A 26,571-nucleotide genomic window follows, 5' to 3' on the forward strand; every position below is an offset into this window, starting at 1 on the left:
CAAGAAAATTACGGTATCGAGATAATTTTCCACCTGCTAGATGACTTCCTAACAGTTGACAAACCATCATTCGATGCGGACCGCACTATGGCCTTAATTACCCTCATCTTCAAGAGACTCTCTGTACCCATCGCGCCACACAAGACCGTCGGCCCCGTTACTATACTAGAATACCTTGGAATAGAGCTTGACACGGTGAAGATGGAAGCGCGGCTCCCTCACGATAAACTGTCTAGAATAGCCGCCCTCATCCAGTCCTTCTTATCTCGCACCACGTGTACAAAACGAGAACTGCTAAGCCTCCTAGGGCACCTCAACTTTGCATGCCGTGTCATTATACCTGGGCGAACTTTCATATCACGCCTAATTGAAATCTCAAAATGAGCACAAAAACGTCACCACCGCATTCACTTTACCACAGAGAGCAGACTCGACCTACAAATGTGGCATCGATTTCTCTCCAAATGGAACGGAGTATCAATGTTCCTCGACTCCACGCTACAAGGGCCTCAGCAATACAGCTTTTTACAGATGCCAGTGGTATTGGTTTTGGCGGGTATTTCCAAGGGCAATGGTTTAATGCACGCTGGCCCCCCCATCTCAAGCTTGACGCCAACTGTGAGCTCTCCATTGCTTTTCAGGAACTCTACCCAATCGTCATCGCAGCTCTACTTTGGGGCCAATCATGGACCCGCAAGCGCTTGGTGTTCAACTGCGACAACATGGCCCCGGTCCATATTCTCAATAAAGGCCGTTCCAAGTCACCATCAATCATGAAACTGATGCGCACCCTCGTGCTTTGCGCTGCCTCCCATAATTTCATGTTCCATGCCGACCACATACCAGGCAAACATAACTTAATTGCTGATTCTCTTTCTCGTTTCCAGATGACACGCTTCCGCCAAGCGGCTCCCTCGGCCAACGCGACACCCTGCCAACTACCTGACATCATGTTCAACTGAATAGGGCTGCCGCCACCTGCAAGCAAGCTGCACTGGGCACTCGGACAATTGAATATTATACAACCGGAGTTCGCTCGTGGGTACAATTCTCCGCAAGGTACGGCACCCATGTACAGATGTCTCATTATCCACCCATCTCCGAAGACCTGCTAATCTACTTCATCGTCCACTGTGCAACCCACCTTCACCTCAAGTACTCCACCATCAAGGTTTATCTCGCCGGCATCCGTCATCACTACATAATGGCGGGCCTGCCAAACCCACTCACCTCAACTAACAACCAGCCACACCTTCGTCTCCAGTACACCTTACGGGGAATTCAACGGCTGCAAGGACCATCGTCACGCCCCCGGCTACCCATAACATTTGATATCCTGCGACAACTGTGCTCGCTGCTCCGCTCGACTGTGTATGGACCATACCTAGACCTCCTGCTGGAATCTGCATTCGTCTTAGCCTTCTCTGGTTTTCTCCGCTGTAGCGAATTCACCTGCTCTGGACGCTCCTTTAACCCTGCATATAACCTGTGTGTTCGCGACCTCAACGTCCCAACCGACACTCAGGGCTATCCGGATGCTCTTTCTGTGAACATTAAGGCATCAAAGACAGATCAAATGCGCCGTGGCTTTATACTTCGTCTATTCGCCACCAAGTCAACGATATGCCCAGTCACAACAATCCATCGTTTCCTCAGAGTACGCCGACAAATGTGTTCTTCGCCTCAGGAACCCCTCTTCATCCTTCCAGAAAGAGTACCGCTAAACCGCGAGACATTCACTGCGCTGCTCCGTTCCTTACTTTCGCGCCTTGGCTTCCAGCCCCACCTGTACGCTGGACATTCATTTCGCATTGGGGCAGCCACCACGGCCGCACACGCCCACCTTCCAGACCACCTTATTCAAACTCTCGGCAGGTGGTCCAGTGACTGTTACCGTACTTATATTCGGACACCAGAAAGCCTTCTGCGTCACGCATCTCAATCAATGACTATGCCATAGGGCCTTTCGTAGACACACTTGCCACTCGGTAGCCACTTTCTTTTGGTTTCGCTTGTACACCACATTTCGGACCTGTCGGGCCACATCACCACTTCATGCTGGGGCCACACAAGGGCACCTGTCCCCCCCAGATCATTGCTCCCCCCGAGCCCTGCTTCCAGCTCCTCGGGACCGGAGTCCATTGAGCTTCACCCACATTTCACCCCTCATGCTGGGGCCGCACAGGGGCACCTGTCCCCCCAGCTGCAGCTCCTCGGGCCGGGAGCCCATAGCTCCCCCCCGATCCGTGCTGCCGCCCCTCGGGGCTCGTATCCCATACTTTCATTGCACCCCTCATGCTGGGGCCGCACAGGGGCACCTGTCCCCCCAGCTGCAGCTCCTCGGGCCGGGAGCCCATAGCTCCCCCCCGATCCGTGCTGCCGCCCCTCGGGGCTCGTATCCCATACTTTCATTGCACCCCTCATGCTGGGGCCGCACAGGGGCACCTGTCCCCCCAGATCACAACTCCCCCCAAGCCGTGCTGCAGCCCCTCGGGCCGTGAGCCCACAACTCCCCCCGAGCAGTGCTGTTGCCCCTTGGGCCGCGAGTCCCATACTTTCATCTCCAACCAAGCGAGTCAACTTGGTTTCGAGCGTCACCAACCCATACTTCCTACAAACATACACCCATACATACACTTTCATGGGGGTCTCTCCGTCCAGTCTGTTTGACTGTCCTCCGCTTGGGCCGTCCATTGCATGTACCCCCACTCAAGAAGGTGGTCTCCACCGGCCCGGTGGAACCACTTTCACTTTCGGCTTTCCAAAGGTCTGCAAACACAACTTTGCAACCCAAACCTTTGCCCAGGAAGCAGACTGGCGGAGACCCCTCACCCAATCTTTGAGTTATTTTGTGCTAGATTTTTACTTTCGTAGTTTTGTTTGACTTTGTATTTTTCGTAGTTAGGTTATCACTGCTTTGTATTTGTCCACTGTCGCTTATTAAATTCTTTTAACACCATATCCTGTGTAGCGGTGTGTGCTTACAAAATAAGGAATTGTGTGTTAACACAAATCCAGTTTGTAAGTCCACGGAGCTAGGCTGCCTGCAGAACAACATGTCCCAAAGTCACTTTGCATTGCTGACGTAGACATCTTATACTGGTTATCTATCTACTCATCTACTGACGTAGACACTTAGCATCTGCTATCTAGCTACCATCTTTCTTGCGCACGGCACTTGACCTAATCCTTGCTGCAAGCTTCTGTCCAAGTTCATTCATTCTAGGCCATCAGGCTGTCTGCCAAGCTATCCCGCCACCAACCCCATCTCCTCCTTGGTTCCACTAGTCTGCTTACCACCATGGGCCGTCCATTGCATGTACCCCCACTCAAGAAGGTGGTCTCCACCGGCCCGGTGGAACCACTTTCACTTTCGGCTTTCCAAAGGTCTGCAAACACAACTTTGCAACCCAAACCTTTGCCCAGGAAGCAGACTGGCGGAGACCCCTCACCCAATCTTTGACTTATTTTGTGCTTAGTTTTGAAATGGTTTTGCCTAGATTTTTACTTTCGTAGTTTTGTTTGACTTTGTATTTTTCGTAGTTAGGTTATCACTGCTTTGTATTTGTCCACTGTCGCTTATTAAATTCTTTTAACACCATATCCTGTGTAGCGGTGTGTGCTTACAAATTTTGACTTACAGCAAACTGCCTTATTTACTTTGTTAGTCGAAAAGGTGGTCACTATAATTTTACTTTTAAATGCTGTGGATCAAGATCAAACTGTTTAAAGTTGAATTTTTTATACGTATTTCGTCAAGCTCACAACTAAAAAGTTGAAACCTTGAATTAGTTTGATTGAATGTGTCTTGATACTGCCAAGGTGAATAAAGGTTTGGAAGTCTCACATTACTTTACTCTCCACCCAAAGAAATAAGTACTAAAATCACCTTATTCCAGTGACTTTTCTCTTACTGACATGAATGTAGAGATATGCTGAAAATGACATGCTAAAATGTATTTAATGTCTACCTTCTTTCGATATGCCTGGTTCCTTTTTTCAATAGTAAATTGATTAACTGGTCTACATAGAGAGTATTCTGTTGTTTTCTTTGATTTGACTATTGTACAGTTTGCATTTACTCGGAGAACACCTTTTAGCCTTGACACACAAGCCAAATTACTACTTCTCTTGAAACCATCATTTGAGTAGCAATAGCATACTGCATGCAGAATCCACGGCAATGTTTACTGTTGAATCTAAGTATCGGTTGACCTAATATTTAGAGGAGTGCGCCGTTTTATTTTGATTACATAAAACTGTCATACATGACGTGAAAATGTTATCAAGTTGGTCGTTGACTCATCTGGGTCAGAGAAGCACAATCGCTTTACTCCCTTGCCCTTTTGTTTCTCGGGACAGTGTATTTTATTGGTACAGCTATCTTCAATAAACTTATTTGATGGAAGAGTACAAACCAAAGATGCTATCACTACAATTAGCATGGGGATATGCACACGGAAGAATCCGTTTCTTGGCATTTAAATGTTAGAAATTTAAACAGTCATTAAAATATTTTTTAAGACAAAACATGAAATCTGATACACACAAGAATTCTTTCTACCATGAAATTTATCATACGATCCGATCTCACGAAAAAGAGAAATGACAAACTGAAAACATACCGAAGACTGACACATTAAAGTGACATGAAGCCTCATTTCCAGAAGGATCTTTAGCTGTATAGTTGACAACTGTTATGTTGATGACGAACTTAGATCCCGATTGATGGTTACTGGATACATTCACAATTCCTGAGTTGTCGGTGGCATTAGGCTGCGTCCAGTTCACAACTGCTGTCGGTTTGCCAGGGTTTGTAGTCATATTGATTTTATCCGGACAAGTGATGATTGGGCATTCAACATCTAGATCACAAAGACAATGATGACGTATTTGTTACAGTGATTTTCTGGTACGCTATTAAGCCAGCCAAAATAGTTTACTTAAAACAAGTGGTATATATTTTGGGCGCCAAAACTAAATTTTTGTCTCAAGAAATACTTCTGAATCACAAACTGACAAATGGAGAACAATTTACAATGTTGCCATTGGCAGACTATAAGAGTGAGGCCACATACAAGAACATAAATACCCCTTTCAACATCTTGTCAATTATGATATACTTTGGTACAGCCAGGCCATGGATTCATAAGTACATTCGAAGCATAATTACCATGCCACTGTATTTACAAGTGGTATGTAAACGCGATCTCTTGACCCCCTTTTTGACTAGAGGCAGATGAGAGAATATAACATGACCCTGTTGAACATGAATTTAATGTATATGATATAAGCACTTTCGCTTAATATTGGCATTGTTGTTTTGAACACAACCAAATATTATCATACGCCTACGTATGTGTCCTGTTGATTTTCATCGCACAGTAGTTTCAATAACTGTGAACATGGGGGTACAATAACATAAACGCAGAGTCCAATGACCAGCCGTATTGTAGGACGCCATTTGACCTTTGATAACGCGACAGTTAAAATCAGCATTGGGGAAGAGGGATTAGCTTTTCTTTGCAAAAAATAATAATATATCACTCAGTGACTAAACACCAGTCTAGAACCTTTGAATTTGCTAATTAGCTAATTAGCTGCCCTATTGTCTATAGTGCTTTAAAATAAGACACGAGAAAAAACACTGTGATGAAAATATGTACATAACGCAATCTTTAAGTCTAAGGATACGTAGGGGTGGAGGTCATGCCAACTTTTTTTTCTAAATCTGTGATGGTAAAAACTGGAGCGAATACTGGCATTCTCTAGTACTCTGCTGTGCTCATGGTACTTTGGGTGTGCGATCCATCGCTGAATGTTCTCTATTTTTCCTGACCTTCGAAGGTTTTTTCCATCTTTCAACGCAAACACAACCCAAGTATATTTCTTTTGATTGTTGGCAAATAATGAAAGTAACGAGGGTCGATTTTTGGGTAAGTGTTGGTATTCTTTCCTACTGGATCTTTAACAACATTTTCACTAAAACAATAAGTAAGACATAAGAAGCATGAGCCGTGTAATAAATAGGTCAATCACAGAATGCAAAGTGTTTTAATATAGTATAGTATAATATAGTATATATTAGTATAATCTTTTTAATGCAGGAAAGAGGAATAAATGAACGTCAACAATCTTACCTATTACTACCACTTGAGAGTGACAGGAATACCAATTTCCAAATGGATCACTTGCATTGAAGAAGACCTTTCTTGAACCAATTTGAAACTCAGTTCCTGATTCATGGCTACAAGTCACAGTCACGTTGCCGGAATTATCAGTGGCATTAGGAAGTGGCCAAGTCACAATAGCAAAAGGCTTGCCAACCAGCGTTTCGTTTTTAATTTCATCTAGGCAAGTCATGTTAGGTGGTTCCTTATCTATAAAAAGGTAATGAAATACTTTGTCACCTTGTCTCCTTTTATGATATTTTCTGGTGGGTAGTTTGAAGGATTTACCTCAATGCTTATTAAGTACGTGAACAGGTGCTCCGAAACATATCAATGACGGGACAAAATTAACATGTCGCACTGACTAAAGTCCTATGTCTTATGGGACATAAGACATAGATTTATTCCAAAATTAAACTACCTCCCAGCAAACATATGTCACATACTTTATAGAATCTTGGTAGATACCTTTTTCATACATTTAAAAAACGACAACAGCTTTTGAATGATATCACTGATTCTGTCACAACTTAGGTAAAACCTCAAGTGACTGTAAAACTTTGAAATGCCTGTATTGTACTTGAAAGGCCTGAAGTCTATTATAGTACCGATTAAGGTTGGTGGTTCGATGGACTGATTTCCTACTGTAAATAGTCTTTTCCGAAGGCAAGGCAAAAAGGCTTTTGCATGCTTTGTACCAGTAGGAGAATGTACAAATATTATACGACTTAATTTCATATTTGGGTAATGGACATGGAATTTTTTTAGAGAAAAGTGGATAAAATATTAGAAAAAGTTTGATGTGACAATTATATAGTCATTACGGTAATGTAAGGTATGCTATCCAAGTTAGCTACATATCAAATGTGACAGCTCCAAGATTGGAGAAGAACATATTTGACCAAAATTAAGAAGTGGCCCAAGAAATTTACATACGCAAAATTTATTTTCCTTTCAAAAAAACTGAATTCCATATTCGTTGGAACAAGAAAATGAAAGCGATATCATACGGAAAAGGAGTCAATAGAAAATACTTTTTGAGAAACAAATAGCAAAAAAGAAATTTGATTTTTTCAAATTTTACGCTAATAGTAACAACTATGTACTAAGTAGTATATAAAAATTTGAAGGTTACAGAACCGGCAGAATAAGAGTGTTTTAATTAAATATGAGAAAGTAATTCCGTATATTTACAAATGCCCATTTTTTGATCTTTGATCAAACGAATTCAGGACATCCTCAGGGACATGCCAAGCAAAGAAAACGTTTCTTTTTGATCAACAGTTTCAGAGAAAGGGTGCGAATTTAAACTGACGATGATTAAAGTGAGAAGATGGGCAATTACTAACAACCAATCTAACATAAATATTCTGCACCGGCGATGTTTAAACTCACCTTTGACTGTAACTTTGAAGTGACAAGTATTCCAGTTACTGAATGGGTCAGTGGCATTACAGAAGATGTTTGTTGATCCGATGGTGAACTTACTTCCCTGGTGATGGGTACAAGTCACATTTACACTTCCCGAATTATCAGTGACGTTAGGTTCAGGCCAATACACAACAGCAAATGGCTTTGCAATGTCTGTTTCTTGAATAAAGTCTTCAGGACATGTAAGGTGAGGGTCTTCATTGTCTTTTAAAAGAAACAGAAAATAAAAACGTTTAATGGTCTGTGTTTCTTTTATTTTCTTTTTCAAAATTTAAAACATTGACTATTTACAAGTAAATAGACAGAAATATACCATGCGAAGTAAAATGGTATGTGACTTGCACACAATTGAATTCTTGTATGGAAAAAATGATACGAATATCAGAAAGTGTATGACACGATTCATGCATATTTCTAACTCTATATCTACGTCAGTATTTCTTGCAGAAATAATGAATAAAAAACACACCAATTACTGTTATGTTGAAGTGACACAAATCCATATTTCCAGAAGGATCAGTTGCATTGAGGCTGACAACTGTTAAGCCAATGTTGAAATCCATTCCTGATTGATAGTAACTAGTCACTGTCACAGTTCCTGAATTGTCAGTAGCATAAGGGGACGTCCAATTCACAATTGCTGTAGGTTTTCCGAAATCTGTATTTGTGTCGATGTTTCCAGGGCAAAATATGGTTGGCTCTTCGCGATCTGTGTATCAAGTAACCATAAAATAAACATGTTATACAAAACAATTTTGATTAAAGTAAAGCTGAAGTAGTATTTTTAGATACTCAGTGCTAATAGATTGCATTAAAAGACGTAACTAGAATCGTCATGTAAGATCAACGATTTCCAGGACATGTACATATGCATGGTGATAGAGAAACCGTGACTTATGATAAAACTTCCCGTTAAAGTGCAGTTAAACATCTTGAAGAATTGCAAAAAACGATTATGGTTGCACTTCAACCCTCTACTGCACCAAATGAGAAATGGAAACCATTATGGAGAGCGCAGAGCATTTATTTTGTTCAGTTTACAATATATATCAATGACCGATCGTGAGTGCATAAATGTTGTAAATCGGCGAAATCCGAGTGGTCTACTCGCTGCTGTGGTGGACGGAAATCGGTCGAAGCACTGTTTTGTTTCGAATTGTTATTTGAGCTGCCTGCTCTATAGAATCAAATAATGATAGACACGACGACTATAATTTAAAGAAATATATAATGACATTTAAGGTGGAATGTAATACTATTGTTGCATTTCTGGATATGGCACCTTCTACATTTCACTTGTTCCGCTACCTAAAAAATGCAACGTTTGCCTGAATCTTATATTCGAGATCTTGCTTTAAAGACTTCGGCTATTTAATAATGTGCGCTGCTGGTAATCAATGGCATCAATCATGCTTGTTACACAGTGTCAAAAGAGCTGAATACACAAAGGATTAAGTTATATTTCATTTTGCTTTTCTCCCTAAATGCTTGGCAATTTTGCTGGATATTGAGTGAATCATTTTTGTATTCTAGTGCTGGATTCCAGTGTCGGATGATGATTGATACTTTCGACTTCGGTGTATCGCAAGAAGCAATCAAAATGGATTCTTCCATAGATCTCTGGATACAGGAAATTTCACATGGTATTGGTGGATTCATTGAAAACACGTTCCTAGACTGCATTCACTCTAAAAATTTGTAACCTTCGATATTTTGTACAACTCCTCTAAAACGTAGAAAAGAAAACTCCACTATAACGTAGAAAAGAGTAGAAAATGGAAAATTGCAAAACTACTGTGTTAAAACAGTTGTAGAATGCACAGAATACAATTTTTAAGTTTCAGGACACATGGAGCCATCGTAGTTTCAGAATCTGTGTTGGTGTTATAATTGCAAGAAATCAAACAAAATGTACTTGGATTATGTTTGTGTTCAAATAAGATACATCGATAATAGCTTGTTCTGGTTTCAGTAATTAGGGTTGAGTTGTGGGTAAGTGTTGGTTTATTGCCTACTGAATTATTGACAATGTTTTCACTACAACTTCATTGAGTAATGTGTAAGATAAACGAGCCATCTAATAAATAAGTCAATCACGGAACACAAAGTGTTTTAATGGTATGATGTTCTATTTTTGAATTCTCGGAAGAGGAAAGGATGGAAGTCTACAATCTTACCTATTACTATCACCTGGAAGTGACAGGAATACCAATTTCCATAAGGATCACTTGCATTAAAGGAAACCTTTGATGAACCAATTTTGAACTCAGTTCCTGATTCATGGCTGCAAGTCACAGTCACATTTCCTGAATTGTCAGTGGCATTAGGGTATAACCAATTCGCAATAGCGAAAGGCTCGCCAACCAATGTTGCGTGTTCAATATCACCTGGACAGGTGATAGTGGGTTGTTCTTTATCTATGAAGAAAGGTACGGAAAGACATTATGTTTTCTACTTTCGTTATATCTTCTAGAGGATAGTTTCAAGGGTTTTCCTGTGCAATGTATGATAGTGTGTGTACGAGCGTGAGTGCTTCACGAACTCTTCAGCGTGTGGAGAGGGCGCAGTCAGAATCGTAACATCTCAGCTCGGTTATTGAACCAATCTTTTTGAGACTGGGAATTTGGCCAAGCTGTTTTGTCTGTGGCTTCTCCGCTAGGTGATTGGGTACCGTACGTTGTGAGTTTGAACCCGATTGAAACCATCGTATTTTAAAAACAACTGGTTTCCTAACTTTTTAATAAAAGTACAAAATCAAGATATCACACTGACTAATATCCTGCCTTAGGACGTTCAACAAATCATTACAGACAATTGGGCTCATGTAGTCAGTCTTTCCCAAGGCCAGGCAAAGAGTTAATGCATGTGTGGGACCAGCAGGAGAGTACAAATCAATCAAGTCAATAAATTGCGGATTTAGCTACTAAAAGACAAAAAGGTTTATTGACAAATGTATATCACATTCAAAAAAGTTAATGTGACATTTTTATGGCCATTACTGTAAATCTAGATATTCTATTCTAGGAAGCGAAATATAAAACGTGATAGGTTCAGGACCAGGGATATCAAATAGAACATGTTTTAAAGTTAAGAAATGGCTTCCAAATTTACATCACAAAATCAATTGCAATTTCAACGAAACTGAATTCGCCATTTATAAGAACCACAAACTAGATCTGATAGCTTCTGGGAAAGGCGTCACATTTATAAACATTTTAAGCTTTTATTAAGAACTTTATATAAGTTACATGTGTGACGAACATGTAAAAGTTTTAGAACCTTCAGAAGAAGCATTTTGCTCAAATATGAGAAAGTTGTACTATTCGAATTTAGCACGTCCCCAGGAACTTGTGGAGCGAATGTAAATGCTTTGTGACCAACAGGTTCAAATAAAGTATGCAAAGTTAAACTGATAATGATGAAAGCCAGATAAAATACACTGACTGACAATCAGCCTATTATGAAGGTTAAGCATTGGTAATAGCGGAGTCTCTTACTTACCTACGACTTTAACTTTGAAGTGACACGCATTCCAGTTACTGAATGGATCGGAAGCATTACAGATGACCTTGGTGGACCCGATGGTGAACTTACTTCCTTGTTGATGGCTACATGTCACATTTACACTTCCTGAATTGTCAGTGGCGTTAGGTTCTGACCAAAACACAACAGCAAATGGTTTTGCCAAGTCTGTTTCTTGTATAAAATCTTCAGGACAGGTGAGGTTAGGATCTTCATTGTCTTCGAAAAGAAGTAATCCAAGAATTCACTTTTTAATGATCTGTGTTTACTGTTTCTTTTCTAACACGTTAAAATCATGTCCAAGCAATTTACATACATAATTCAACTGTCATTACAACAAAGTGAATTGTTTCATTTCTCTTATTCGACAAAATTTTCAAATTTATATTAGATGCTATGTAATTTACCAGTCACAAACACAGAAACATACCATGTTTTAAACAGATGTGAACGCTTTAGTGAAAGTAAATGATACCAATATAAGAAACTTACATGAATATGACTTGTTACTAAATTGTTGTAAAATTTTTCACATCAGTATTCCTTGCAGAAACAATGACGATATGGCAAAAACATACCAATCACTGTTCTTATGAAGTGGCATAAATCTATATTTCCAGGAGAACCAGTTGCATTGAAGCTGACAATTGTTAAGCTAATGATGAATTCCATCCCCAATTGATAGTAACTAGTTACAGTCACACATCAGAATTTTCAGTAGCATAAAAGGGTGCCCAAAACACAATGGAACATTCGAGCAACTGATGAAGGGGCCCCACTTTTGGTCCCTAAACACCGTGTAGAGCGGTAATTTGTAATACTTTCGTAATTTGTAATACTGCAGTAAATTGTATTAAAATTTTGCGGTAATTTGTAATACTGCAGTAAATTCTAATAAACTTTGGAGTAATTTGTAATAATTGAACTAGCACATTTTGTAATAACATTTGGAGTAAATTGTGATAAAGCTGTTTATGATGAACCAATCTCTAATTTGAATGGTGGTGCTAGTCAGCGAGCAGACGCTGATTACATATCCTTTTATTTCGAGCTAACATATTTTCTTTTAATCATATTTTAGTAAAGTGTTAAATTGTAAAAGGAATAGATGAATTTTAAGGTAACCTACGGCCTTATATCTATCTAGCAATCGTAGGGGGCGCCCTGCTATCCTTCCCTGATGGCGATTCTAGCATCTCTAATCATCAAAATAAACATGTAGGAATACAAAAACATTTGAGTGACTAATTAAGGGACCCCCACCTTAGTCCTGAAACACTGTTTGGACGAATCACTCAAACATTTAACCGTTTCCCCGGGGACTGCGATCACACGACCAGAGTCAAAGCACAATCGATTAGCCGGTGTCTCGCCATGTTTCACTTAATCATGAGACCACATTGATCAACCCACTATACGGTATGCCCACTATACCTTGAACCAATTTTTAGTCCCAAAACTCAGTTGGGACAAATCACTCAAACAGAAAACCGTTTTCCCGGGGATCCAAATCACATGACCGGGGTCAAAGCACTACGATTCATTGGTGTCTCGCCATGTTTCCTATTATTGTGGAACCAAATTGATCTACTTACTATACCGTATCATGAACAAAGGTAGACCAGATATGTGAAGTTGCCTTCATTGATCAGCCCACTATATCATAGCAATTCATATTGATCAACCCACTATACCGTAGCGAAGATAGAACAAATACGTGGATTTGGCTTAGTTTCTTTTTGATAAGCCAGATGAGAGACACTTACTGACCACCAGCCTATAACAAATGATATGCATTGGAAATAGCGAAGTCTCTAACTCACCTATGACTTTAACTTTAAAGTGACATGTATTCCAGTTACTGAATGGATCAGAAGCATTACAGATGACCTTAGTGGACCCGATGGTGAACTTACTTCCTTGTTGATGGCTACATGTCACATTTACACTCCCTGAATTATCAGTGGCGTTAGGTTCAGGCCAATACACAACAGCAAATGGTTTCGCCAAGTCTGTTTCTTGTATGAAGTCTTCAGGACAGGTGATGTTAGGATCTTCGTTATCTTCGAAAAAAGCAAGCCGAGAAACACCATTTAAAAGTCTTTTGTCTTTTGTTTCTTTTCTGACAAGTTAAATCATTTATTGAAATTTACACACACAAATTTAGCTGTCATTGCGACAACCTGACTTTGGTTCTTTACTTGGAAAGGTCTATAACTTGCTTTATCATATACCTACATTCACGTGCCTGTGTAAACCTATGGGAGGAAGCGCCCTCAGATCTGTGCATTTTTTTTACGTATCACACCCCGGCCCAGTGCCCAAATATTGGCAATCGTGTGCATTTCTGAACTAACTCAATTCTGGTTACTACGCACGTTGCTATCCGCGAACGTTCCATTCGTACACAAAGCCAGTGCGAGCTTAGAAAAACGTCTGCTCGCTCAGATCGTAGTGGCGCGTGGCGACTGTGGATCCGCGCCGGTGACATCGGCTTATATTTCTAAATTCTAGTGAAATCCTGTGTATGTACATGCATGCCTGTGATCCAGGCTGAAATCGAGGTGTAAGAAAAGCGTGATGTCAATTTATTGTAAGTTATATTGAGCCTGTTGGTCATGTACTAGGAGGCCTACGAACGTTGCTCTGCGCGTTCTAGAATTCTACAGGTAAACAAATGACGTCATTATGTATGTCAATCCGCGACGGGAAGCGGCCATGGCTTTTCTAAAATATTGAATCAAATGGCGATGAATTTTTGATATCGCACGCATTTTCATCTCCAAAACGATGCTGAATATTATGTAAAATACATGCTTATCATTCCATAAGGTATATGATAAAACCTTTACGGCCCTGATACGGCTTTTGCGGCCCTTGGTCGTACGGCGTACGGGCCCTCGCACGCTCGGGCCCTTCCGCCGTACGACCACGGGCCGCAAAAGCCGTATCAGGGCCGTAAAGATTAACATAATCTGCCAGTTTCAAACACAAACATACCGTTTTCAGCAACATGATATGTGATCTGAACACACGTGAACTACCGGTATTTAGTGAATATAAATGATACCAGTAGATGACTTATTTCAACAACTCGTAATGTGTTTTTTTTCACACCAGTATTCCTTGCAGAAACAATGAAGATATAACTGCAAACATACCAATCACTGTGATATTGAAGTGACATGAACCAATATTTCTGGAAGGATCAGTTGCATGAAAGCTGACAATTGTCAAGCCAATGTAGAACTCCATTCCCGATTGGTAGTTACTAGTCACTATCACATTTCCAGAATTGTCATTAGCACTAGGTGGTGCCCAATGCAGAATTGCTGTAGGTTTTCCAGGTTCTGTAGTTGTGCTGATGTTGTTAGGGCAGAGTATGGTTGGCTTTTCAGAATCTGTGTAGCAGGACAACATAAATGAACATGTTATATAATAGAATCTTGAAAGAATACGTAGCTAAATACTTATTTTGTATATCCTCAGTGTTGATTAATGTTACTATAGGATATAATAATAAATGGAATGATTATGCTATTTCAGAGATTTCTAGTACATTTACATGAGGTACTGATTCATAGTCAAAGTAGGCGAAATCTTGAAAAGTTACGAGAACAATGATGGCTGCTCTTCAATCCCTAACTTAACATTTGTAGACATCAATGAGAATGTACATTTAGCCAATAAATCACCCTAAAGACGTGTATACTACGACATTTTGACCAGTTTACAGAATATATGCATGAGAAAAAGCGAATGCCTATAAGGAGAGAACTGTTGAAGACCTAGTGGTACACACTTTACTTATTATATCAAAACAGCGCATTGAAATTTCTGGTCTGAAACTTCAAACAAGGAATGTGTCAGTTAGAAACACCTCGCGCATGTTCCCATCATGCTTTATCATGAGTATAGCATGGTTATTCCTACTGTGTCTCGACTAATTGGTTAGTTGTTTTTGCGTCATCAATACACTTCTACGATATAATTCCTCATACAGAATTAGGTACTAGGTCACATCACATCAAACATGCCTCTCTAGCAACTTGACGAAGTGATTTAGTGTGGCTACCTGAACTGACTGCATGGGACACAATCCACATGTCTAAAATCATAGTTTGAATTCATGATTGATTGATTAAAGGAATTGTTTGACGTATCAGTAGTTATCGCATTATTATCAGATGTACATTCTGCTCGGTGGCCGACACTGCTAGAGTTTACGACCAGATTTAAACTCCTTATCGAATTTGTGACAGCAAACATGATGTTTGCTTCACAAATACTCTCAAAGGTACAGGATTGTTTTAAACTATCCAAAATATTGAATACATACTTTACGGACACCTGTGCATTTCAATGTGATTTCTGGCAGTATGCAAAGGGAAAAGACTTGGCAATGACTATTATAGTAAATTTACAGGAATTTTGTGTTTCCAAAAGGATTATTAGCATTATCGGAAACAACTGTCTGACCGATGATGAACTCAGTCACTGGCCGATTATTACTAGTAACATTCATATGTGCTGAATTATCGGTGGCATTATAAGATAATAATAATAATTCATCCATTTATAAGACGACTAAATCCACACAAAAAGCGTGGTCAGAGACGCTAAGTGAAATACAATCAATATTATATAAAGTAACAATAATTAAAAACAAAAGAAAAAAATTGATAGAATGGATGAGTTCAGCTAAAAGCAGAATTAAAAATACGTGTTATAAGACTTGATTTAAAACTTAGCAGGCTTGGGGAATGCCGAACTTCAATCGGGGGCGGCAATACAGAAGGCATCGTCCCCTTATTTCTTTGTACGCAACCTGCTTTGACACAGTTTAAATTGGTCAGCGGACCTCAGATTATGGGTTGGGCCGTACAAATTAACCATGCTAGAAAGATATCTTGGACCGAGTGAATTGATACATTTATAAGTGAAGATAAGAATCTTAAAAACAATACGTTGAGAAACAGGCAGCCAATGCAACTGAAACAAAATCGGGATGATACGGTCAGTGACTCTCGACCGAGTTACAATTCTAGCAGCTTTATTCTGGCTGACTTATTTCTACATCCTTGTAATGTTCTGTCACATCAGTTTTCTTTGCAGAAACAATTAAGATATAACAACAAACATACCAATCACTGTTATGTTGAAGTGACATGAATCCATATTTCCAGAAGGATCAGTTGCATGAAAGCTGATAATTGTCAAGCCAATGTAGAACTCCATTCCCGATTGGTAGTTACTTGTCACTGTCACATTTCCAGAATTGTCATTAGCACTAGGTGATACCCAATGCACAATTGCTGAAGGTTTTCCAGGGTCTGTAGTTGTGTCGATGTTGTCAGGACAGACTATGGTTGGCGTTTCAGAATCTGTGCAGCAGGAAATTATAAATGAACATGTTATAGAATGGAATCTTGAAAGAATACGTAGCTAAATACCTATTTTGTGTATACTCACCGTTCATGAACGTTACTATAGGATTTAATAGTAAATGGAATGGTTATGCAATTTCACAGATTTCCAGTACGTTTACTTGAGGTACTGCTTAAAAGTAGGCGAAATCTTGAAAAGCTGCAAGACCAATAATGGCTGCTGTTCAATCCCATACTTAACATTTGTAGACATCAATGAGAACATTAAGCAATAGAACGCGTAAGCGTCGCGTATACTACCGCATTTCGATCTGTTCACAGCTGAAATGCTCGAGTGAAAGCGAATGCATTTTTGGAGTTATATAACATTTTAGGGCCGAATGGTTTGTCATTTCACAGCAATGTGAGTTTTCTTTTATTATATCATGACAGCATATTGAATCTTTTAACGTCAAACAAGGAATTGTTCTATAGCTGACAGCTCCCGCATATTCCGATCATCTTCTGTCACAAATATAAGATGGTTAATTAAAGGTTATTACACGAAGTTTGGGCGATACTGCGTCGTATTCTCGTGATGTGTCCGTATTTTGACTCGTTGCGCTTTATCATACATGCACGCTTTGGTTGTGACTGTTTTCCTACAGACGCTCCAAAATTAGCGACGAAATCAACTTGAAATCGACCTTGCTTCCTCGAGGCTGTACTTATAAAAAGTTGGTTGCTAAGAAGTGATGACAGCGGTATCACGTCTTGATATTATTCCGCTATTGGGCCATTCCTCTTCAAAGTAGGGTTAATGGAGCATTTAAAAGTGAACAATTTAAATATTACAATGTCGGCACAGGTTTCACAATTTGAAGAAGATTTATTTTTAGTTTAAAATGACGGTGGATGTAAAACATAGGCGTGAGTTTGTAAAATTGGTGTGTTTTCGTGTTTTGATATATAATCCCATTACTGCGTGAAAGTTATGGAGCAAGGGGGAGCAAGCAGCTCTGCGACATCTGCATGTGAATGCACAGTGGATATAATACCAGTACCAGTCAGTTTATCTCGAAGAATAATACTTGTCTCCAGACGTCAAATATGCCGAATTTACCATCTTAGTAAGCGGATTAGGGAAAACATAAGTGAGTACACTGTAAGCTGTAGTGTCATAACTCGTTTGTGATTTTGTTGCTGTACGAATAAAACATTTCAAAGGCATTTCCGTCGTCTGCTCGTATATTATCGTTCCTGGCTTGCCTAAATAGAACTAAACTTCCTTTAACCTAACCTAAGCGAAATTTTGACTTTCCCTAGATCTTACATTGTTTCTGAAACCCGCACCGCACCAGTGCCACCAGACACGATCATGACCTGTGAATCTCACTGACAGGTACAAATCGGAAATATTATGTACACCGTCAACCTTGTCTGTCGCGAGTATTTTCAGTGCCGTTGGGTTTTTGTGGCTCATTTACGGCTGTAAACGATGTAATTCACCGCCCAGATACTTAGGCTCATCAATAGGAAACTTGTCGTAAAGCGGTTCTATCATGATGCACTGTCAACCGATATCTTACATGTAATCTTCAGCAGCGTAGACGACACGAAAACACTGTACCGTTACAGGACCGGCCGTGAACGATGACAGGTGTCGGCAAATGAAACAAATTTTCAATACGTTTGTTTGTATGTTTTTGGTACAACTCTACTTGTGCCTAAGTGCAATGCCCATGAAGTGACTGCAAACAACACAATTTTGACCATGATGATAATTACGTTTCGTATTGTCATCGTCTTATTCGCTCAGCTGTTTTATAAGTATATATACCAACAAAGGTCATGCATACCAGCGAAGCGAAGGTCACGCGTACGTGAAGCTATAAGTAATTCGGTTACAGTGAAAATATAATTCGTATTTTCACTAGTTAAAATATGGGTTCATATCAGTACCGTCTGAAACATAGAAGAATAGCAATACACACATAGCATGTATGATAATGCCACATCTCGACTAATCAGATCGTTGCATTTCGTCATCAATACACTCGTGGAATATAATTCCTCAAAAAGAATTAGGTCACCATACAGGAAACATGTTTCCTCTGTTGAAACTTGACAAAGTGATTTAGTGTAGCTACATGGACTGACTGCATGGGGCCCTATCCACATTTCTAAAATCATTAGTTTGAATTCGTGATTGACCTAAGGAAATGTCTGACATATCAATAGTTATGGCATCATTATCAGATGTACATTCTGCTCGGTAGCTAACGCTGCTACAGATTACGACCACAATTAAACTCCTTTACGAACTTGTGACAACAAATATTCTCCTAGATACAGGAGTGTTTTATACTATCAAAAATATTGAATATATACTTTGAGAACACCTTTGCATTTCAACGTGAAATGGCAGTGTGCAAAGGGAAAAGACTTGGCAATGACTGTCATGGTAAATTTACAGGAATCTGTCTTTCCAAAGTGATGATTGGCATTATCGGAAACAAATGCCTGACCGATTATAAACTGAGTCCTTGGCCGTTGATTACTAGTAACATTCACATGTCCTGAATTATGAGTGATATTTCGAAATACCCAATCGACAGCATCTGTGGGTTTCCCTGTACATGTTGTTATTCAATGTCGTCGGGACAATAGATCCTTGGATTTTTAAAATCTATACGACATAGAAATAAGGGTAAAAAGTTATTAACTTTTGCACGAATCATGTGCCAAAATTATTTTCCAACAAATTTAGGGATACGTCAGACATTACTTATTGTTCCCATTACTTCCGCCTCCACTAGTACAACTGCAACAAAAGCAATATTACTAATCAGATATGGTGAGAGGTTAGGATTTATCTCGAGCGGTTTTGAATATATTGTGAATTCAAATACAATCAGGAATTTATCAAATACCAAAAGTAACATGGGAAATATAATGGGAAAACTACATCTAATCATTACCATGACGTTAATGAAGTTTAATGATGAGGATTTAAAGAGTCAAGTAAAGGGCAGGATATTGGCTCACTGCAAAGAGTAGACATAATAATTCTGTGCATTCTTGACTTGCAATGTTCATATTTTTCACTTTCCATAGAAAGTAGTAAATTGGGCAAAAACAGGAAATTAAAAACACACTTTTGATGGCATCACACCTGCTGAAAGTATGATTTTTCTTTGAAAAGAAGTAAGCCAAAGAACATCTTTCAATAGTCTGTGTGTCGTCTGTTTCTTATATAACAAGGTAAGTAATAATAGAAAGTTACACACAGTAGCTTAATTGTAATACAGCAAAGTAAATTCTGTTGCCTTATTCTACAAAATCCATAAGTTGGCAGTCACAAACAAAAAAATATACAATGTTCAGCAACACGATATGTGATCTGCACAAAAGTAAACTCTTTAGTGAAAGTTAATGATAACAACATATACAAATATAAGAAACGTATATGACTTATTTCTACATCTTTGTAATGGTCTTTCACATCAGTTTTCCTTGCAGAAACAATTAAGATATAACAACGAACATACCAATCACTGTTATGTTGAAGTGACATGAATCCATATTTCCAGAAGGATCAGTTGCATGAAAGCTGATAATTGTCAAGCCAATGTAGAACTCCATTCCCGATTGGTAGTTACTAGTCACTGTCACATCTCCAGAATTGTCATTAGCACTAGGTGATGCCCAATGCACAATTGATGTAGGTTTTCCAGGTTCTGTAGTTGTGTCGATGTTGTCAGGACAGACTATGGTTGGCGTTTCAGAATCTGTGCAGCAGGAAATTATAAATGAACATGTTATAGAATGGAATCTTGAAAGAATACTTAGCTAAATACCTATTTTGTGTATACTCAGTGTTCATGAATGTTACTATAGGATTTAATAGTAAATGGAATGGTTATGCAATTTCACAGATTTCTAGTACACTTACATGTGGTAAGGCTTCATAGTCAACGTAGGCGAAGTCTTAAAGAGTTGCAAGAACATTGATGGCTGCTCTTTAATCCCATACTTAACATTTGTAGACATCAATGAGAACATTAAAACAATAGAACGCGTCAGCGTCGCGTATACTACGGCATTTCGATCTGTTCACAGCTGAAATGCTCGAGTGAAAGCTAATGCATATATGGAGTTAACATTTTAAGGTCGAGTGGTTTGCCCATTTCACAGCAATTTGAGGTTTTAATTATTATATCATGGCAGCATATTGAATCTTTTAACGTCAAACAAGGTATTGTCCTATAGCTGACAGCTACCGCATATTCCGATCATCTTCTGTCACAAACATAAGATGGTTAATGCCACATCTCGACCAATCAGATCGTTGTATTTCGTAATCAATACACTCGTGGAATAAAATTCTTCAAAGGAATTCGTTCACCATGAGAAACATATTTCCTCTGTTGAAACTTGACGAAGTGATTTAGTGTGGCTACCTGAACTGACTGCATGGGGCACAATCCACATGTCTCAAATCATAAGTTTGAATTCGTGATGACCAAAGGAATTTTTGACGTATCAATAGTTATGGCATTATTATCAGATGTACATTCTGCTCGGTAGCTAACGCTGCTATAGATTAGGACCACAATTTAAGTCCTTAAAGAACTCGTGACAGCACACATGATGTTAGCTTCACAAATACTCTCCTAGGTACAGGAGTGTTTTATACTTTAAAATATATTGAATATATACTTTTAGGACACCTTTGCATTTCAACGTGAAATGGTAGTAAGCAAAGGGAAAAGACTTGGCAATGACTGTCATGGTAAATCTACAGGAATCTGTGCTTCCAAAAATTTCTGGCAGTACGCAAAGGGAAACGACTTGGCAATGACTGTTATTGTAAATTTACAGGAATCTGTCTTTCCAAGGGAAGATTGGCATTATCGGAAACAACTGTATGACCGATGATGAACTCAGTTCCTGGCCGATGATCACTAGTAACAGTCACATATCCTGAATTATCGATGGCATTATGAAATGCCCAATGGACAACATATGTGGGTTTCCCTGTACATGTTGTTATTCAATGTCATCAGGACAATAGATCCTTGTATTTTCAAAATCTATACCACATAGGAAAAAGGGAAAAAGTTGTTAACCTTTGCACAAATGATGTGCCAAAATTATTTTCCAACAAATTCAGGGATACTTAAGACTTTACTTATTGCTCCCATTACTCTCGTCTCCACTAGTACAACTGCAACAGACGCCAGATTACTAATCAGATATGGTGAAAGGTTAGGATTTGTCTCGAGTGTTTGTGAGTATGTTGTGAAATCAAATAAGATCAAGAATTTATCAAATACCGAAGTTAACATGGGAAATATAAAGGGAAAAACTACATCTAATCATTACCATGACGTTAATGGACATTGATTTTAAGGATTTAAAAAATCAAGTCAAGAGCAGGATATTGGCTCACTGCAAAGAGTAGACATAATAATTCTGTGCATTCTTGACTTGAAATATTCATATTTTTCACTTTCCATAGAAAGTAGTACATTGAGCAAAAACAGGAAATTGAAAACACACTTCTGATTGCATCATACTTGCTAAATGTGTTTGCCTTTCTTTGAAAGGAAGTAAGCCAAATAACACCTTTCAATAGTCTGCCTATCTTCTGTTTCTTATATTACAAGTTAAGTATTTATAGAAAGTTAAAAACACTAGTGTAACTGTCATAGAACAAAGTAAATTCCGTTCTCTTATTGTACAAAATCTATTATTTTTAAAGTTAACATATTTGATACTACATAAGTTGACAGTCGCAAACACAGAAACATACAATGTTCAGCAACACGATATGTGATCTGCACAAAAGTGAACTCTTTCGTGAAAGTTAATGATACCAATTTATACCAATATGAGAAACGTATATGAGTATAACCTATTTCTACATCCTTGTAATGGTCTTTCACATCAGTATTCTTGCAGAAACAAAAAAGATATAACAACAAACATACCAATCACTGTTATGTTGAAGTGACATGAATCCATATTTCCAGAAGGATCAGTTGCATGAAAGCTGATAATTGTCAAGCCAATGTAGAACTCCATTCCCGATTGGTAGTTACTAGTCACTGTCACATCTCCAGAATTGTCATTAGCACTAGGTGATGCCCAATGCACAATTGATGTAGGTTTTCCAGGTTCTGTAGTTGTGTCGATGTTGTCAGGACAGACTATGGTTGGCTTTTCAGAATCTGTGCAGCAGGAAATCATAAAAGAACATGTTATATGATAGAATCTTGAAAGAATACGTAGCTAAATACTTATTTTGTATATAATCAGTGTACATGAATGTTACAATAGCATTAAATAGTGAATGGAATGGTTATGCAATTAAACAGATTTCCAGTACGTTAACTTGAGGTACTGCTTAAAAGTAGGCAAAATCTTGAAAAGCTGCAAGACCAATAATGGCTGCTGTTCAATCCCATACTTAACATTTGTAGACATCAATGAGAACATTAAAACAATAGAACGCGTCAGCGTCGCGTATACTACGGCATTTTGATCTGTTCACAGCTGAAATGCTCGAGTGAAAGCTAATGCATATATGGAGTTAACATTTTAAGGTCGAGTGGTTTGCCCATTTCACAGCAATTTGAGGTTTTAATAATTATATCATGGCAGCATATTGAATCTTTTAACGTCAAACAAGGAATTGTCCTATAGCTGACAGCTACCGCATATTCCGATCATCTTCTGTCACAAAAATAAGATGGTTAATGCCACATCTCGACCAATCAGATCATTGTATTTTGCAATCAATACACTCGTTGAATAAAATTCTTCATAAGGAATTAGTTCACCATGAGAAACATGTTTCCTCTGTTGAAACTTGACGAAGTGATTTAGTGTGGCTACCTGAACTGACTGCATGGGGCACAATCCACATGTCTCAAATCATTAGTTTGAATTCGTGATTGACCAAAGGAATTTTTTGACGTATCAATAGTTATGGCATTATTATCAGATGTACATTCTGCTCAGTAGCTAACGCTGCTATAGATTAGGACCACAATTTAAGTCCTTAAAGAACTCGTGACAGCACATATGATGTTAGCTTCACAAATACTCTCCTAGGTGCAGGAGTGTTTTATACTTTAAAATATATTGAATATATACTTTTAGGACACCTTTGCATTTCAACGTGAAATGGTAGTAAGCAAAGGGAAAAGACTTGGCAATGTGAGATTTTTATTATTATATCATGACAGCATATTGAATCTTTTTACGTCAAACAAGGAATTGTTCTATAGCTGACAGCTCCCGCATATTCCGATCATCCTCTGTCACAAATATAAGATGGTTAATGCCACATCTCGACCAGTCAGATCATTGTATTTCGTCATCAATGCACTCGCGGAATATAATTCCTCATAAAGAATTAATTCACCATACAAGAAACATGTTTCCTCTGTTGAAACTTGACATAGTGATTTAGTGTGGCTACCTGAACTGACTGCATGGGACACAATCCACATTTCTAAAACCAATCGTTTGAATTCTTGATTGACCAAAGGATATTTTTGACGTATCAATAGTTATGGCATTACTATCAGATGTACATTCTGCTTGGTAGCTAATGCTGCTAGATATTACGACCACAATTCAACTCGTTACCGAACTTATGACAACGAACATGATGTTTGCTTCACTAATACTCTCCTAGGTACAGGAGTGTTTTATACTACCGAAAATATTGAATATATACTTTTAGGACACATTTGCATTTCAACGTGAAATGGCAGTATGCAAAGGAAAAAGACATGGCAATGACTTTTATAGTAAAGTTACAAAAATTTGTGTTTCCAACGGGATGATTGGCATTATGGCAGACAACTCTCTGACTGATGATGAACTCAGTCTTTGGCCCATGATTACTACTAACATTCACATATCTTGAATTATAAGTGATATTTGGAAATACCCAATCGACAGCAGCTGTATGTTGTCATGTTCCTGTGATATTTCAAAATCTTTAGGACAATAAATTCTGGTATTTTCACAATCTATGAAAATAAAAATTACGAAAAAAGTTGTTGACCTTTGCACAAATGATATATGAAAATTATTTTCCTACATCATTTGCCTAAATGGCTTTTGTAAAGCAAGGCAAAGTATTGTTTTCATTAGTTTATGTACAATACCATTGAAAGAGTTATTTGAATATAGCTTTTTGCTTGACAAAAGAAACTTTTCGATGTAGTCTATAGAAGTGAATGTGGTTGACTTCTTTTCCGCCAAAGTGACATGCCTGCAAAACGTACACGCTAAACCTGACACTGCCAAAATTCTTTGATACAGAGCAAATAACGTCAAAGAAGTGCCAGGATCTTATAGTCCCCTAATTGTTCGTTCTACATCAATAGGAAAAAAAAATTCCCAACGACTGCTACATTGAACTGGCATGAAGGCCTATATCCAGAATGATAAGCAACATTGTAGTTAACAAATGTAGACCAAATGTCAAAATTACAGGGCTTACAGACAAGACTTGCCACTACCATGCCTGGAATGCATGTTTTTTTACACACACCAAACGTTTTCATATCATTAACAGGAAGGAACCTGATGACTGGATTGTTTGTACAGGATAAAAAATAGAAAACCGACACCAAAATATATCTGACATGTAAGCCTTGAGACAGATTACTATCACCAGTCTTGGGTGCAAATTAATGTCTTTACGACCAGATGGCTATTGACTCACACACATCCGAATTAAAGTCAGGCACACAATTACATTGTACGTAACAGAAACATGATATTTATTATTCCCTTGTACTTGGACAATAATGTAACGTTCATACAAGATCTACTGAAACCCCTACTGAAATAAGAAATAAAGTAAATTATTGAAATCAATTCAACATCAAAAGTGATTTGTGGCCCGGTATCATTGACTCTTACAACAGTAGTCAGGAAAAACAAAGACCAAACAAAACTTTAAATCCGGTACAGAAGACTTTGGAAGCAAATGGCATTTTGTTTCCAATAAAGAGGTCAAAAGTTCAAGCTCCGTCCCCTGATAACAGCTCAAGCGAGTTTGGTAAAAGTCCGTCCGAGCATGCTGAAACTACAGTTGAGGGTTCACAACCCTTGAAGCAGAGTCATCCATCAGAGTTCAGCACAATTCAGCCGTTTTACCACCCTCCACATTACTATTACGGTGACAGCTTTCCACCTTACTATCAGTATCACTACCAGCCTCTAACGTATCAGTTTATATTCAATATTTTCCCCAAATAGTTTGCTGTTTTGTTCTCTGCCCCGTCTAAACTTTTCCAATATCAGTCAAAACTTTTCAGAGGTTTGCTATCTGTCCAGAGGAGTGCTTTGGCCATTCACGAAGATAGTCTGTAAGGAATCTAGTACCAGAGCTTGAGTTTTCCGACATTCATACATTCGTGTTTGACTTGATATTGGGATGTTAAAGATACGTGGAAAAAGAGTTTTATGCACCCATGGGTGTGAACAGTCAGGTGACGAGCTAGTATCAGAAACTGTTTTCTCTCTCGATGACCTTGAGTCGAGGTCCCGGCCGTTTGCTATGCTTTTTGGCCCCCACCCCCAAAAAAGTCGCCGGATGACACAACTTTCCCAAACTGAGCGAATGTTACCGTTATTTCTTCGGAAATTCAAATAAATAAAATTGCTCTGCAGATTTAGCTTAAATTCAAGCATATAATTGACCTTTCCTTAACAGAGAGATGCCCAACAGATCAACTTTCGGATGAAACCTTGCACACGTATGAATTTGGCGCTGACTTTTGTATCAACACGTTATACCCTACCCTGTCCTACATCATGTCCAAGGTAAGTCACCCTTGTCAAACCAAACTCAGATTTGGCGATGTTGACAGTCTGCATTACTTTGCAAAGTCTCTCAAAGAACTTCCATATGAGTTTCATTTGTTCCTCCCAGGTGTCACTGTACAGAAAACATCGTCGATGTAAGCTTCATATCCTTCTAAACCAGTTATGACATCGTTGATCATCCCTTGGAATGTTGCCGGCGAGTTCTTCATTCCAAATGGCAT

At 38.8% G+C, this 26,571-nt stretch overlaps 2 protein-coding genes across 2 annotated transcripts; one reads left to right on the top strand and one right to left on the bottom strand.

The window, feature by feature from the left end:
• Positions 1 to 1,078: 1,078 nt before the first annotated feature.
• On the top strand, positions 1,079 to 1,960 carry LOC139117903 (uncharacterized). The gene has a single exon (XM_070681138.1). The coding sequence runs from the start codon at positions 1,079 to 1,081 to the stop codon at positions 1,958 to 1,960; it is 882 nt and encodes a 293-aa protein (XP_070537239.1).
• Positions 1,961 to 3,222: 1,262 nt separating this feature from the next.
• On the bottom strand, positions 3,223 to 26,571 carry LOC139117904 (hyalin-like). Its single transcript, XM_070681140.1, has 13 exons — positions 26,469 to 26,571; positions 22,486 to 22,725; positions 20,041 to 20,280; positions 16,268 to 16,507; positions 14,285 to 14,524; positions 12,947 to 13,186; positions 11,103 to 11,342; positions 9,779 to 10,018; positions 8,071 to 8,310; positions 7,566 to 7,805; positions 6,141 to 6,380; positions 4,626 to 4,865; positions 3,223 to 3,389 (listed from the first exon to the last, which is right to left on the bottom strand). Exons 1-13 carry the CDS (start codon positions 26,569 to 26,571, stop codon positions 3,223 to 3,225), a joined length of 2,910 nt encoding a protein of 969 aa, XP_070537241.1.

The sequence above is a fragment of the Ptychodera flava genome, chromosome 18, assembly GCF_041260155.1.
Source record: "Ptychodera flava strain L36383 chromosome 18, AS_Pfla_20210202, whole genome shotgun sequence".
In the NCBI taxonomy this organism is placed as follows: domain Eukaryota; kingdom Metazoa; phylum Hemichordata; class Enteropneusta; family Ptychoderidae; genus Ptychodera; species Ptychodera flava.